Below are 16,066 nucleotides of genomic sequence, written 5' to 3'. Positions count from 1 at the left end.
AAGAGCAAGGGCTTAACTGGATCACTCCTCTCCTTTCTCATTTGGAGGAAAGAAGTGCTTACTGTATGCGCCGTCATATGTCTGCCCTCTCCCAAAAATATCCACTGACCACTTTGGGCTGTTTCAGTCAAAATGGCGTAAAGTGGGTTTTATTTAGCTCGATTAGAGCACTGAGGTGACCTTCCAGGGTGGTTTTCTTCCTCTTCAAATAGCAGACACACTGCCGATTTGTGACAGCAAAGGGAAAGATGTAGTAGAAATCTCTGTTAAAGCTTTCTAATTTTAAATAATGAGCATTTGTTTTTGTACATTAGTCCAGAATACTGATCCACTGTGGCTGTCAAGTGCAGCCCTGAAAGGTTGCAACTGCTGAAACACGGCTAATGTAATTAGAAACAGCGAGCATCTTCAATCATGGTTTGTGGTTCTGTGTGTTTAGCTCGCTAGTTTATTTTATAAAGGTTAAACACAGAATATGATTTTTGCACTCAATTTTTCATATTTAACAAACTGTATTTATCTTTTACAGACTCGTGCTGGGCTGCATCGATCTCTATAACCATCTAAAAATCACTAGATATAAACCCTCAGTTCAGAGGATGAATTTAGCAGAAACTGAAGTGAAATGTGGAATTAAGATGACTATATTAAATTATTTCTTGCAAAACCTTTATAGTTTTCATGTTGGCGTTTGAAGGTGTCTCTTCTGAAAGGGATGGAGCTGTTCTGATGTTGCCAGTGTTACTTTGTACACATTCTGACTGCATTTGTGATCCATTTTTATGTAATAGCCTCTAATGGTCTCATTGAAGACCCTTGTTGCGGATGAAAGCCGTGTGATTGGCCTCTGGAAACACTTTTCCCTTCTATTCTCATGCAGAAAAGCATTATAATTATTTCAGTGTCTCTAATTCAGAGATTGTGTTCCTTTGGTTACTAGATTCAATACCAGCATGCAGAGATTTTTCATGGGGTCGAAGCCGAGCAAGAACGTGGCAAATGGTAACGCTGCAGCCAGCAGTGAGATGGAGGACGGTAATACTAGTTATGACTATGTTTGGGATGACGACCCGTCATTGCCTTTAATCTCATCAGGTAAGGTTAATCAGACAGGCTCGGTACCCAAGATTATTCTGTCAGAACATGAATTGGATGTATAGAAATGTTTAGAAGATTTGACTTTGCTTCTCTGAAAGACTGCCCGCCCTCCCCCCCCTCCCTCCTTCTGTTGGAGGGTATGTGACTTTAACCACTGCCCCTTTCTGCTGAACTAACGTGAGTGGTTTCATCTTCTTTGGTATTCTGCCTCAATTTACATATAGGAATAGTTCAACATTTTGGGAAATATATTTATGAGAAGATTGTTAGTTCTATGAAATACTGGGAACGAATAGGCATGCGTGATATTGATCCTAACTCTGCAGGACTGCAAATAAACTCATCTCCCAAAATGTCAAACTACTCCTTTTTAAACATGATTCTGCAGGATCATTTTCCAAAGATGAAGAGAACTTCAGTCCTTATGACTTCATGAACTGCACTACCTGAAGAGACGGTTTGTCAAATGTCACGCCCTTTTCTTCTCTCCTGTAGTAATTTTCAAGTTCTCGTTGTTCCTCCATTCATTTCCTCTGTCCTCAAAGTCCTCGTCTGAGTGATAAGCAACTGAAGCTTATCCGAGTATACAGGGGACCCAAAATGAAATTCTTATTTTTAAACGGGTGCAGCGTAATGAAGATGGTCTTTATCTTCTGGTAATGCAGTTCAATGTCGGGACTTTGTTGTCTTTGGTTTCAAATTCATAAAAAAAAAAGTTCTTGAAATAATTTGTTTCTAAATGACATCTTTTAACATCGCATTTGGGCGAGATTTCCATGTAAACGCAGTCCTCCACTAATTACTTTCCTGCTTTTGGACCTTTTTATAGAAGTGTCTGTCTAATCAGTGACGTTTAACCCTTCTGAGAGATTTAACCCTTACCTTTTGGCTGCGTTAGACTTAACATGCCTGTCTGTTTAGCCTTACTAAACCCATTCTTGCTTACTGTCAACAGTGTTGTGCTGCTGTGTGCTATTTCTTTCTGCTTGCATACTACTTTCTTCTGCTGGTCTCTGGGGCGTAGACCCACTCAGTCCTGAAGTGGTAACGAATTTCACAAGAGGAAATGTTGATGCCGGCTCTGTTTACACACTTAATTTATGTGCATCCTTGCATGCATAATAAGTCAGATTAAGGCAGAGTTAAACTAATAAGTGTACTTTGGAACTTTTTGTATTCCCCATGCACTGCATCTTATATCTAATTGTAAGCACAGGACAAATGTAGCGTGATAGAAGCCTAATGAATAACTTAAAGATATGTGCTATTGTCCGAGCACAAGTGGACTGTGTGACACCTGTGCAGCAATTTGAGAAAGATCAAAGATGTCAGAGGTTACGTCTTTCATGTCTTCTTGAAATCAATCATAAATATTCACAACTGTTGGGCAACTTCAAAGCTTTGAGAAAGCCATTTGATGTTCAGTATCCACTATCCAGACACCATTTTAACTCTGCTGGTGTGTGTGATGTTTTATACCAGAGGGATGGGATGGGAGGGGGGAGGGTTCAATGTTGAGTCCAGGGGGGATTCTCCAAGATTTGAAACTCTTTTCCTCCTCTGATATGAGGATGGCGTGAAAGGAAGAAATCATTTGGGACCGTTAATCTATACTCGTCAAGACCGGATGATTTAAAAAAAAAAAAAAAAAATTAGCACCATCATAACTGAATTGGCTCAAGCCCCAAAGTAGCATTTCAGTCAAGAGATATTTCTGCTGTGAGAGTCTTATTCATATTTCCATGCATACCTGTGCAAAATCCTGTGATTATGCTCAAGTTTATGTAGTCCTAACATGTGAATCTTTTTCATATTTCCACTGTTGGTAAAAACATGAATATTTCATATCAACTGAATGATTAAGTGTTCGTTTATGGCTTCATCTCACTTCTCTCATTACTGTTTAAGACAACTGGCACCATAAAGCCACCAACATAAATTTCTAGGTCACTTTGTAAAATAGGAGGGAGTCCCAGAGTTGGAAAACGCCCCGTCTTGTCCAGACAAGACTTAGGCGACTTTGTTGCACTGAAGTTGTGATTTGTATACGCATAAAACTGCCAAAGTTCTGATTCAGGGTAATGGGAATGGTGCGTGTTGACATAAAACATCTTGCCTTGTGCAGCTTAAGTTGACATGGTGACAAAGTAGCTATGGCGAAGCGTCCATTAATATTCCTTCGTAACTTGGCCTGGGACACTGTAGTGCGTCAACTACAAAGTGACACTACAGATGTTTATAGTAAGTACATATCTCTTGATGGCTTTTAAGCTTTAATTAGTCTTAAGGATGCTCAAACGGGGAGTAATTTTTCAAAACGGTTCACTGTCAAGTGCATGTACTTAATGCTTTCTAAGTGGAAACGATTAATAAAAACCTCGGGCTATGTGTTGATGGTGTGGTAGATTGACGCTCAGGTAATTTATTCATTAAGTTATGTTTTGTTTTTGCCTGTCTGCATCACATTCCTCCACACCTCCAGTCAAGCCCACCAAGGCTTACCACCGTGGATCTGTGGTGATGGTGGACGAGATCATGAACGCCAGCCCTTCAAAGTTCAGGTTCCCAGAAGCTGGCCTCCGTGTCATGGTCACCAGCCATTTTGGACCCAAGACCCGTCTGCGCATGGCCAGTCGCCTCATCATCACTGAGGTACAGCCCAGCGTTGTTGCCCCAGAGGATTGTATGATTGGATTCTTTTTTTCAGCTTTGCTTTTTTTTAAACTCAGAGTATCCTTATTTCCCTGGCACAGTTTACATGTGTTTGTGTACTTTTATGATTCATTAATTTATTGACTGCAGAAACTCTGCATAAAAGAAATGGCGGAATTGCTTACGTCCAAGTCGCAGCATGTCTGCTCATGTACTCTTTGACTTAGTTTCTTTTTTCTGAAAGCGCCAGAAGTTGGTCCAAGCAGCTAATGGAGTGGAGACACAAGTGATTGACGGGAAGGTTGAAATCGAGAATGGAAACGTGCCAGAGGACAAACCCACCGAAGAGGAAGAAAACGAAACTATCTCGCCGTTTCATATTCCAAGTATGTAATTTGTGTATTAAAGGACTTGGATGAATTCTTTGGTTAAAAAGGACATGGGGAATAATCACATTTTTTTTAAGATCTATTCGGACATGTATGAAATGATTTCATGTCTTCCTGTATTCTAACTGGAAATAAGCAAAACACAGCTCTCTGCTTCAGTACTTACTGACGACCTTGCTCGGATGCATACGTTGACACTAGACGTGGACGGCGTCGTCTTACAATGACTTTTGTAATCAGTTGCTGGAAGGAATATTTTCACATAATCAAAGAGGGGAAACCAGATTTGGTTATAAAGTGGAACGGTTTGTGGTAAATGCATATTTTCCACGAATATTTGGAAAAAATGTTTCACCTTAAGCATTCAAAGTTGACTTGTCCTGTGAGCAATAAACTTGTCTTCCACCATATTCCCAAAGGGCAAGAGGCCAATGTATTGTGCCAATGTGTGTTCATGCTGCAGGGGGCATTGGCAGCAAGTTGAAGTGGCTGATCTCGTGGCCTCTGCTCCTGCTGCTGTTCTTTACCATCCCGAACTCTGCCAAGCCTCGCTGGGAGAGATTCTTCATGCTCTCCTTCATCCTGTCCACCATATGGATTGCTATCTTCTCGTACTTTATGGTCTGGATGGTGAGTGGGAAAGCAGGAACTTACATTTTGAGTGAGGCATTTCCAGCTCTGTACAATATCATTGTACATGTTTAGATCTTTTTGGTTAGACAAAAACAGGAAAAATGTCTAGATGATTGCAATACACTATGTACTGGTGAACGCAGCAGGGAAGCATTGAACATGAGTATTTGGTGTTGCGGTTGACATGCTTTTTCTCATACGAACAGAAAATGCTTTTTTTTTTAAGCTCCGTCACTGTGCATTTCTCTCAGGTGACTATAATCGGCTACACTCTGGGAATTCCCGATGTCATCATGGGCATCACTTTCCTGGCAGCAGGCACCAGCGTCCCAGACTGCATAGCCAGCCTCATTGTGGCTCGGCAAGGTAGACCGCTCCTTCTGAAACGGATTTAGCAATTCCATCAATGTAATTTATAATAAATTACACGGTGGACAGCCACACGCTGATATTGCCTGGGATACATTATATCACTCGTCCTCCAGGACCTTTGTGGTGAAAGTGCTTTCTGGGATGTTCCTTTTCTTAAGGTGATAGACCGTTGATATAGAACTGTATTTAGATATTAAGATCATGTATTTCTTGAAAGCCACTTTAGTGCAGATTACACTATCATGCACATGTGCATTTTAGCAATAATTGTTTAAACTTACAGACTTTAAGCCTTTACAAATCCAATATAACATTCATGGATTACTGTCCATAAATGTGTTTTCTACTACATGCAAATAAGAGTTGACCTAAGCACAGGAACAAAAGGAAATGGTGTGCTGTAGCCCTGCATCAGAATAAGGTTACAGCCCTCAAAGTACAGAAAAGTACATGAAAGCAAAATCTTTTATATCTGTCCTCCAAAATATTTTTTTTCTTAATGGCTTCTTTTGGTTTTGTCGCAGGTTTGGGAGACATGGCAGTGTCCAACACTATTGGCAGTAATGTGTTTGATATTCTCGTGGGACTTGGGCTTCCCTGGGCGATACAGACCATGTGCGTGAGCTATGGATCAGAGGTAAGGAGCGCGCTGACTTCACAAGTCGTTTCTGTGTCATTGTTCATATTGCAGTAAGGAACGACCAAAATCCCGTTCCTCTTTTGACGTTTATTGAGGCGCTGCAGGTGAATTGTGTTCCTCTTTTGTGCGTTGCAGGTGATGATCAACAGTCGCGGCCTGGTGTACTCGGTGGTGCTTTTGCTGGGCTCCGTGGGCCTTACGGTGAGCGATAGTTTATGCTGCAGGGCTCCCAAATGTTCACCAACAATTGTTTTTTTCTCAAAGTGTGTCAAGCAATAATCCTCGCTACTTTCACATATAAAACAGGGATGTTGTTTATCACCTACCATCACTGACTCATTCACTGTTATGCAATAGCGACTGAACCAAGTTACAAAATGTCTTTCCTGATGAAAGATGCTCTTGTGCAAAGGAGGTATTGGATGAATTTTTTTGGTGACTAAACAGAAATTTGGATTCTCAAACTGCATTTAATAATTAAGTGAATGTGAAACTGGGGCAAAAAAGCATCAGACCAGAACTCTGAATTGCAATAAATCCCTAGTTCACAATGCGGCATCAAACAAACATTTGGTACAAGGTGGTTGGAAAACAAATGTTACTTATAAACTTTATTTATCTTTATTTAAATAGATCAATTTCTACAGTAATTTCACTTCATCTATGCTTTTTTTTGACCGTGGCATTTCAAACACATGCCAATAAGTAATAAGCCAGCTTCATTGGCTTCAACAGAAGGCTGGGCACACACAACATGCCACTTGTGGATATCAGTTTGAGTGAGATCTGCATTGTGTATTGGTTGTGCTATTCAGTCAGATATGGGTGCATACAAACAACATTGGCAGAAGCATTACATGTTGCTTTATTTTGATCCATTTTATCACTTTAACGCAAAACACTCTGCACATTAAGATTTGAGACACAAGACCTGAACACAACCCTCTGTGATGTGTTGATGTGTGCAGGTGCTGGGGATCCACCTGAATAAGTGGAGACTGGACGTAAAGCTGGGCCTGTATGTCCTGGTGTTGTACGCCATCTTCCTCTGCATCTCCGTCATGATCGAGTACAACGTCTTCACCTTTGTCAACCTGCCCATGTGCGTGGAGGACTAGAGCACAGCAGCATGCCTCCGATACCAAAACCTCAACGCTCCCATAGCAACCCCAAAATCTTTGGCTCTTTTTTTTTCAATATTACTGGACCTATCTGCAGACTCTTTTTCTTCTCTCTTGCGCTCTTTATGGCAATCCTTCTCCGTCCCAAATATAAATCTAGTTTCCTCAAGAGGCAGTAAACGCTGTAAGAGTGGACTTCATTCTTTGTCTTTAATTTGTCCTCTTGTCACACAGTGCCGGTCCTTAATTCTAATTTCAGGCATTGCCTGTTATTGCAGTACAAAGTCTTTAGTTATTCTGTGCGCCTGTAACTTTCTACCCATCTAGCATGCCTTTTAGATGTTGGGGACCTCCAGAATCATAAGTGCCCCTGTTGATTGTTGGTGTGTGTTTTCACTGTTTTCACAATGTAGATTCCCACTCAATTTCCAAAGCCTTTTCACAAACCAAACCAGAGTTTGTGACTGGTGGAAAAAAAAAAGGAAAAAAAGATTCCAACCAAAACCCCGCACATAGAGAGAACTCTCCATGAACTCACGCCTGAAAGAATTACAGTTACCCCAGCACCCAAAGAAAGAAGTACACTCCCTTTTCCCTCTCGACCCCATGGAGGAGGGCTTTGTCCCCGGCAGCTCCCCTCCTCCAGCCTGGACCCACTCCTAGCATGGCCTTTTGGCATCAGGGAGCAGATACTGTTAGCGCTTCACTTAACTCACCCTCCGCAACTCTCCTCCACCCCTCAACCTGCTTGATCAATTCTGCTGTTTTGTTTAAAAAAAAAAAAAAAAAAAGGAAGAAAAAAAAAAAAGACAATTTGTCCGGACACTTTGTGTCAAGTTGAACCACAGTCCAGATCAGAGGACTGTGAGGGTGTTATGCATCTGCAGCACTGCACAATGTAAACATGTAAACACTTTTTTTTCTATTTTTTTTTTTTTTTCAAACCAAGGATTTGTCTAGTATGAAATACAGAGGAGTGCTTGTTGCAAATATAGGACATTGCCTGTTTTTTCACTGAAACAAATTGCACATGGAAATGCTTTTCTTGCTTTGTGCTGTAAGGAGATTTTACCACTCGGAGGGTTATCTGGCTGGTGGTGGCAACTCCACCCCAGCATTGTTTTCTTTCTTTCAGAGACGGGTCAGTCCACTTTTCCCTCTGCACAACAAAAAAAAAAACTGGCTCCAGATCAGTGCGAGGCATCGTATTCCTGTCAACGGGTGACTCGTCATCTCTAGACGGCGGCAGCATGGAGATAGTTGTTTTCAAGAAAATGCAAAGAAACCAGACGGTTCTCAACACTGTCTGCTATAACACTCCCCTGGCCAGCAGGGGGTACCGCAGCCCCTCTACACAGGGCGGGGGTGCCAACCACAGCCGACGGTTATCAGGGAAACTCAGAGATGGACAACTCCAGCAGATGGCGATGGTGATGGTCTCTTGATTTTGAGTTACATGTAGATATTGCACTTTAACAGCCGTCCTCTCATTCTGAATCAACTAGTGCTTCCTTTTGTGAGTGTGTATTTTCAGTGTATATTTGACTGTGTGAGAGAACTAGTGTGTGTGTGCGCGTGTGTGTGTGTGTGCGCGTGTGTGCTCAGTATGGGCCCACGCTAAGTTTCCCACAACGAGCTCTCAAATGGATTGAAACCTCGGTAACACCACGAGCACACCCGCCTCTTGGCTGCAGTGCATGCTAGGACATTAAATGCAGCTCCTTCACAGCACAGCAAAAGGCTGAGGGCTTCTGGGCGTCTCCATGGAAAAGCGCCCAACTCACTTTACAAAAATCGGCAGCTACGAGCTACACTGCAATCCAGACATCTTGACATCATGCAAAAAAAATGCCCGTGAGGAGTCCACGAGTGAGGTGCAGAGACTTAAAAAGTGCATGGGGAAGGTTTTAAGTGTTGAGAAATATTCCTCTGCCATGTTGTTGGCGGCAGGCACTTGTATATGCAATCTCAATTTAAAGAATTCTATGTGACGGAAGGCCCCTGCCAGGCTGCCATATTAAGACGGGGATCCTGTGGAGATGTGATGTCGGTTTGTCTCGTAGTATTTGATGTGTGAGCTCACAGGTGTGTGTGTGTGCGTGCGTGTGTGTGTGTTTTTGTGACGGCCGAAAAACTGAGCCCAAAGGGTGGACTTTTCTGGAACGGTGGCTTTGAGGGAAGTCCTACACGCTCTCCTCCCTCTCTTTCGCCCCTCTAGTCCCCACTTGCACAAGGGCATTAACTCTCCTCCAACCCTCACTGAAGGCCCAGCAGGGAATGCATGGATGGCTTACCTCCACCGCCCTGGGGCCAATGTCTCTTTTCAAAAGACATGGCTGAGAGGACTTTGAGGTCAGGAGGTGACCACACTGGGCCGACAGACTCCTCCACACACTCACTGACATCCTTGTACACCGCCCTTCCTCCACCTGAAACCCTTTCAGTGAGTCTTTTGGACATACAGGACCTAGTTTATTTATTTTTGGGATGCTTTTGTGGGAAGGCATGTCTATACTGTACTAAGTTGATTCAGAATGTGCAGGTTTCATTGTGTATTTTTGTTGCTCTGTGTGGTCACGCCCTGGTTGCCAGGTTTGAGTGGTAAAACACACGGCAGGGGAAAAACACGGCTCTTTTTCATCTTAATACGCGTTCTTGCCGGTTGTCCGACACATCTTTGACATGTCAGGGGCGAGGGAGGGAAGTGTGTTGAAATCAGATGCCATAGTTGTCATTACTCCATAAATCCAGATTGTCTGGCAATCCTGTGTACAAAATAAACACACATACTTTAGAAAACACACTTTAGAAATGGCAATTGAACACAAGAGAGGACCGGTATGTATTTCTTGATTGAATGCGACCTGATGCACTGTGAGCTCAATGTGACGTGGGAGTTGTTTGTCAAGAATAATACATGATTAAAAAAATATATTTAATGTAAAGTTAGTTATTATAAAACATTACTGAGGACATCTGTAACTTATATGAATGTATTGTCTTGCTATACTGGACATATCCAACCAATGCATTTTACTGTAAAGCAATAATGTGAAGAAAAAAAATAAAATGTCAAAAATAATTCATGTACATTTGTCTCAAGTTCTTGGATTGTTTGAGATGCTCTGACTTTTACTTCCTTGTCCAAAAATGATGGTTCCTACATTTCAGATAATGCAACTTTAACTTCAGACATTAAAAAGCTACAATCACAGAAGACCTAAAGGACTTTATTTTTAATGTTTTACTTGTGTTGGTAATGATCCTAACCCCACATTAACTTCTGATCTAAACTATTATCTTCTAACAATAGCACAGACTAAGTATTTTCTGTAATCTATTTGACTTCATGACTAAGAATTAATTAACAATCACAACACTGGAGGAAAACTTCAGATATGCTGACTCAAAGCCAAATGACACAGTGCAGTTTTCAGTTTAAAATGTGTAATATTTCCGGGTGAAACCACCCTCAAGGTAAAGTTAATGAGTTCTATGTACTCCTTACGGTTACTCCGTTGCTCCAGCAGCGATCGTCCCCTCAAACTCTAATATATTCTGGCCATATCGCCCGGCTTGATTGCATCCTTTTTTTGTCATGCTGCTGGCTCTGCTTTCCTTCTGTGCAAAAACCTGCTGATTTTTAATTAAAGTTCCAGCATCTTTCAATCGCATTGATGAATTCACACCGTCAATGCTTACAGTAATACATTGGAACAATACTTTTAATTTGATTTGGGGGACATGTGAGATTAGATAACAAATAAACCATCTGCTGTTTGGTTGAAACTATACCCTAAAATATACATTTTCAATGACTGATTACTTCTCCCTGAGTGATGAATAATGTGTTGGTCCTTAATGTAAACTTGTCTTGTGATCAAGTTGAAGAGCACTGACAGGGTGATTACAAACATTTAGTTATTTATGGTGACGGCAGGCAACGTGAAGAGTCCATTGAGAGGTGAGTGAAGGGAAAATTCATGTTTTGATAACATCTTGCGTCCATCAATCTAGATTGTATTTGCTTTTAGCACCAGCAGGGGGCAATGTTGCAACAGGACTCGTATCCCAGTCCCACAGAGAAACTTTGTAATGGCTCTGTATGAAATGAAAATGGAGCTCCTTTCCCCAAGTGAATAGGACTCTGGGAGTCCGTGATAAAGTTTCAAATATCAAAATGTGTCAAAGACAAAACCAAGCCTGGAGTGAATGTGTTCTATATGATCCCCTGCACATAAAACACACTGCACATCATTCGTTAATGATGGACGTCCACATTCTTCATCAGGCAGCAGACAGGCAGCCATCTGGTGAGACCAGCATGGCACGAGCCGGCTCCTGGTGCTTCTCCCTAATGACCCACCCTCTTGGCTACCGTGCTGCCGTTAACAAGCTTCCCTGTCAGCCGTGATCTTGTGCACTGATGAGTTCCTTCTCTGCCCCCTAACAAGCCCGTTTGGGCAGCTACTGCGTGTCTCCCGTCAACGCCGGCTTAGCTCCCCTCCACCATTTGTTGTGCCACATTTAGAGACAAGGCCCACACATCCTGGCCTACACACACACACACACACACACACACACACACACACACACACAGCACCGTAATCCTGCTTTGGAAAGTTGTTTATCTATTCACCCACCGCCCCCGCAGTTACAGTATGGGGACATTTTCTTTCCTTGTTTGTGCCTTGCCAGTATTTTTCTGACTCCAGTCTGCTGTTTGGGTAAATTGCTGTGCTGCAATGATGGATGGTGAACAAACTGGGTTGCTGCCGCTTGCTGCAGTCCCTCGTGAAGCATCCTGTGCTGCTGCGCACGAGCTGCTGTGCGTCGCCCCTGTTTTCTTAACTACTGGTTTGTTTGGCTTTCTTTGGTGAACTCTGACTGTGCTAGTTAGTTCAAATGACAAAACAAATATGTTCTATCTATTTGGATGTGTCCATGGAGAAAGTTTGGGTTTTGACATTGTCTTATGTATTTCTACGTCATACGATTTCATTGGAAGTCAATTTAATTTGATTGTGGTGCTCACAGCAATGATAAAAAATACATTAAAACCCTCTCTTTGGAAAAATGTCTCTTTAACAGCTGTTGAAAAGTTGTTTTCTTAAAAGTTTTCTTTCTTTCTTCTCAGTCTGTTGAGCTGACGTCTAACACTCGAAGGTCTTGGAAATTAGTGTTTGTTAAAGCAGATGTTCCCAATTCTGTTTGACTAAAATGAACCAAGTTCCACCTGTTCAGTGTAACCACAGAGTGATTTTTGCGTTAAACATTTTTTTTCCCGGTGCATTAAGATGTAAATTGATCCAATAGCTCATGGACATAAACAGTGATTACAAAAATGTCAACATTTCTAACATTTCATAAGAATTCACTTTCACTTCAGACACAATGAGGGATTCACATTCAAATTGTCAACATTGTTTGTGATTATATGACATTTTATGACGAATGTAGAGCACCGAGACCTGTACCCGGACTAGTGGGCCTTGGCTGGGTCACTCAGTGATGTGGACGAATGATTTTTAATTATTTTGATCCTCTAGACCAAAACCCACAAGTAGAATTATTTTTTTCTTTTTGGATTGTTGACCATTTAGTTCACGATGCTTTTCCAAGTACAGCATTCAAACTGACACAGCATATGAATAACGTTTGAAAGGCAATTTTGTGAACTGCACTCTCAACAATGATCTGGTTAAGCTGCTTCTTTTTATTGGATTTCTTAGAATAGACACCCAGGTACTCTTTTTAAATCTGTGTCTCACGTGCTTTCTTTGTTGAGCAGTCAAAATCCACATACTGAGTCGATTTAAAGTCTGTAAGCTCACAGTCCGCACTCCGTAAGTGGTATATATCGTACTCTAGTACCACCATGTGACCTTTCCTTGGTATTTAAACCGTTTGCCAACTTTAGAACTGGATAGAATTAAAATGAACTGAATAATGATGAGGACAATGGCATTATCAGAGCTGTAACCCATGGTCACTGGCTGTTGTCGGCCTTTTTCTACAGCAACCCAGCCAATAATGAAGGCACTTTTAAAATAGCACATAAATCAAGTCATAAGCTCAGAGGACAGTCAGCTGTTTTTCATAACTAACCGCAGGACGTTCAGCCACGATGGCCGCTCGGCTTTCATTTATGCTTATCTGTTTATGGCAGCCCCCCACAGTCTGTTCCCCTCTGCATTGTGGCTCAGTGATTAATCCATTCTGCACACGCTGTACACTTCATGAAGATAACACAATACCTTCTTATCGAGGTATGTATGAATATTAAGCAGTCAGCCCCGTTGAAGGTAACAGTGTGCAATGGAGACTGATAGTTTTGATAAGACCATCAGGGAAAAAAATTAAGTAATGGTGAGTCATGCCTCCTTTAATCAAGGTTATAGTCAGGATAGTGCGCCATAGATCACTGAGTGCTTGTTCGGCTAATCCACAGACATCCATCATTACAAGAACACATTTTGGTTGGAGAGAGTCCAGGGTTTGCATTTATTGTAGCCTGATATATAGAATCACACAAATCTCCTTTTAAATTAAAACAGTAAAACTGACTCGGATACACTGCTTGGTATTCAATGGAAAGTATGGTCATTATTCATTCTATTGTTTTCCATAATTAAAATGTAATGTTTCCCTCAATTAGTCCATTTTAAAGATAAAGCTGCCAGACGATTAGAATTAAATCATTTCTATTTCCTGTGTCTAATCGTGTTTGTGTTTTGTCTTGTTGTCAGACTCAAAAGCTCCTGGCCGAGAGTAAGACTAAATTACTTGTCATGGAGAGCTGTGTATATGCAACTATTTATGGCTGCATAAATGTCATCAATGCTAACTTTTGGCAAGAAGTTTGTTATTGGCAGACCGTTCCTTCATTGGACAGGAAATGTGTTGCAGTTTTACAATAGAGGCACAATCCAAAAATGACTTCCATATAGAAAATTTGAGCAGGATGATCAGGGAGTATCGTCGTTGAAGATGCGCGTAGCCAATAAAACTAGTATAGCGTGAGAACCGAGACATTTCCTAACTTGTGTGAAACAAAGAGAGCAACTAAATGGACAAAAGCCGACAAGTCAGCAAATTCAGAAGTAGTCAAGAGAGAGTCTTTAAATCTGGAATCGGCTTCTTCATTTTATTGTTTCTGATTTAATTTAACTGAGACTAAGTGCTACAGGAAGTCATACACAGTAAATCAGAGGCAGGGAGAGAAAAAGCGCCTTTACCGAGTTATTACAGATGGAGAGAGCAGTATCACGTTCCTGATTCACATACCTCAGTGGTTCTCTCACTTTCTCTGTCACGCCCCACTTTGGAGTAAGACAAATGTTCGGGCCCACCGCCCCAACAATATTGTAACAAAATGATCCAACTTTTTGTGACACCTCCATCTGTGTTTTTTATTTATTTATTTTTTTTAAATAGAATGAAGAAAATTTTAAATTTGAAAATTGAATTTTTTCCTTTTAAGTAAACCAGATCGCTCCACCAGATAATAACGTGCTAATAACATGTGCACAATGCAAATGAAGTTCTATCTGTGCAAAAAATAACTAATATTTGGCAATAAAATGACCTATTGTGGCTGCAAATAACCTGTCTTGCTCTAAATATATTTCCAAGATAACAATAACCATCCATCCATCCATTATCTGAAACGCTTAGCCTGTTTAGCGTCGCGGGCGATAACGTTCAACTGAAATGTATTTCATTATACCGTAACTACGTTAATGAATGCTTTAAATATACCGTAGCTATATATGTTAGGAATATATGTGCAAAGTTTGGGTTTGATTGAGTGAAGTTAAGTATTTTTAATAATTATTTTAACTCGGCTAACCTTGAAAGTTCCCACTCCCTGCCTGGTCCCTGAACAGTCTTCGCTTTACTCTAGCAGGCCGAGAGCAAACTAAGGAATCTAAAAAAAAATCCGGATGAATCAATTAAAAAAAAAAAGAAAAGACATAAATGGCAATGTTGTGCGTATCTTTGTTGTGCGTATCAGATTTGGCGTTATTGCTTCACTATGCTCCAAGGATTCCAAAACGGTAATCCTGTAGCTTCATGCTATCAATATGAAAGAGCACATTCTCAAAACTCGAGGTGCTTTCCTAAGTCACTCTCGAGTCCCTTCAAGTCATACTTATGGTTTATGTTCATATTTATTGTGGAATAATGTCATTAACATGAACAATTGATTTCTATTGACTTGTAAGGCAAGGATGTACCCTTTTTCTTTTTTTGCTGTATGACACCAGAGACCCTTTTTGGACTTGTTGGGATCGGGGGATCGACGAAGAGGTTCGACGAAGGGCTGAGCCCCCAAAATGGGGTTCAGAAGGTTATTAATAACTAAGGATATGTAAAATGCAAAGAATACTTTCTCTACTGTGGGATTGATGAAGGATTATTTAAAAAAACAAAAACAAATTAAGACCGCCAGAGGTTTGTGCCCCTCAGTTTGAGAACCACTGACATACCTGGTGATTTACGGATGAGTCTCTGTCTCGGAGGGTCTCTGGAAAGGTGATCTGTTGCACAAACAGCAAAAGGTAATTTATTCTAGTCCCAATTTTGCCATTTGCTTTCTCCCCTTCAACCACTTGTGCTGGAGAGATTTTTTTTAAACAATCGTGGCATTACGCTCGAAGCTTAGCAATGAGCTGCGATCCAGACCTCAGCAAAGATTTGGTCTCGGTCACAGACATAAAGGCTCTGAATAGTACCAAAGCCTGGTCCTGTGGCTTTTATTCATAGTGGGGAATAGTTTTAATCAAATACTGGACCCGGTTTCTCCAAAAAATAATTTAGCTGAGTCTACTGTTTAGAGATATTTGATATGTTTTGCAGCAGAGAGCTGACCGGGCCTTACGGGGTCCACTATCTCACAATGCTGCATTTAGTATTATCAAAGTTGAAGATGACACCAGTGTCATTTCAACTTTTAGACTTAAAGTAATTTTACATTTAACACATAAAGATGTGGTGCATGAGCTGTTTAATTACATTTAAAAAACAAAATCTACTTGTTTATGTTGCACGGTGTCAAAAGTGCTGTCCTCGCTAACATGTATACTCTAAATACAGAAACCTGGATATGACAATAAAGTGTGCAAGCCTTGGTGACAAGATTTTAAAGCATTATTTAT

The 16,066-nt window shown here is 41.0% G+C and overlaps 1 protein-coding gene across 2 annotated transcripts in view; it reads left to right on the top strand.

Moving 5' to 3' along the window:
- Positions 1 to 7,899, top strand: part of slc24a4b (solute carrier family 24 member 4b) — a 28,067-nt gene extending 20,168 nt beyond the window's left edge. Inside the window, exons 10-17 of one of the 2 annotated variants that reach the window (XM_068576732.1) lie at positions 941 to 1,035; positions 3,581 to 3,750; positions 4,001 to 4,136; positions 4,603 to 4,769; positions 5,024 to 5,138; positions 5,669 to 5,781; positions 5,920 to 5,985; positions 6,753 to 7,899. In XM_068576732.1, the coding sequence (XP_068432833.1) occupies positions 941 to 1,035; positions 3,581 to 3,750; positions 4,001 to 4,136; positions 4,603 to 4,769; positions 5,024 to 5,138; positions 5,669 to 5,781; positions 5,920 to 5,985; positions 6,753 to 6,902 (1,012 nt within the window). In that variant the 3' untranslated portion in view covers positions 6,903 to 7,899. Of the gene's footprint in view, positions 1 to 940; positions 1,036 to 3,580; positions 3,751 to 3,994; positions 4,137 to 4,602; positions 4,770 to 5,023; positions 5,139 to 5,668; positions 5,782 to 5,919; positions 5,986 to 6,752 lie in introns of both variants that reach the window. The other variant, XM_068576731.1, reaches the window with a different exon arrangement.
- The last annotated feature ends 8,167 nt before the right edge of the window (positions 7,900 to 16,066 follow it).

Source organism: Clinocottus analis, unplaced genomic scaffold, assembly GCF_023055335.1.
Source record: "Clinocottus analis isolate CAN_PGR_092001 unplaced genomic scaffold, fCliAna1.0.p SCAF_15, whole genome shotgun sequence".
Lineage (NCBI taxonomy): Eukaryota > Metazoa > Chordata > Actinopteri > Perciformes > Cottidae > Clinocottus > Clinocottus analis.
Note: the sequence above shows the minus strand (reverse complement) of the source record. Positions and strands in the feature narration are given on the sequence as shown.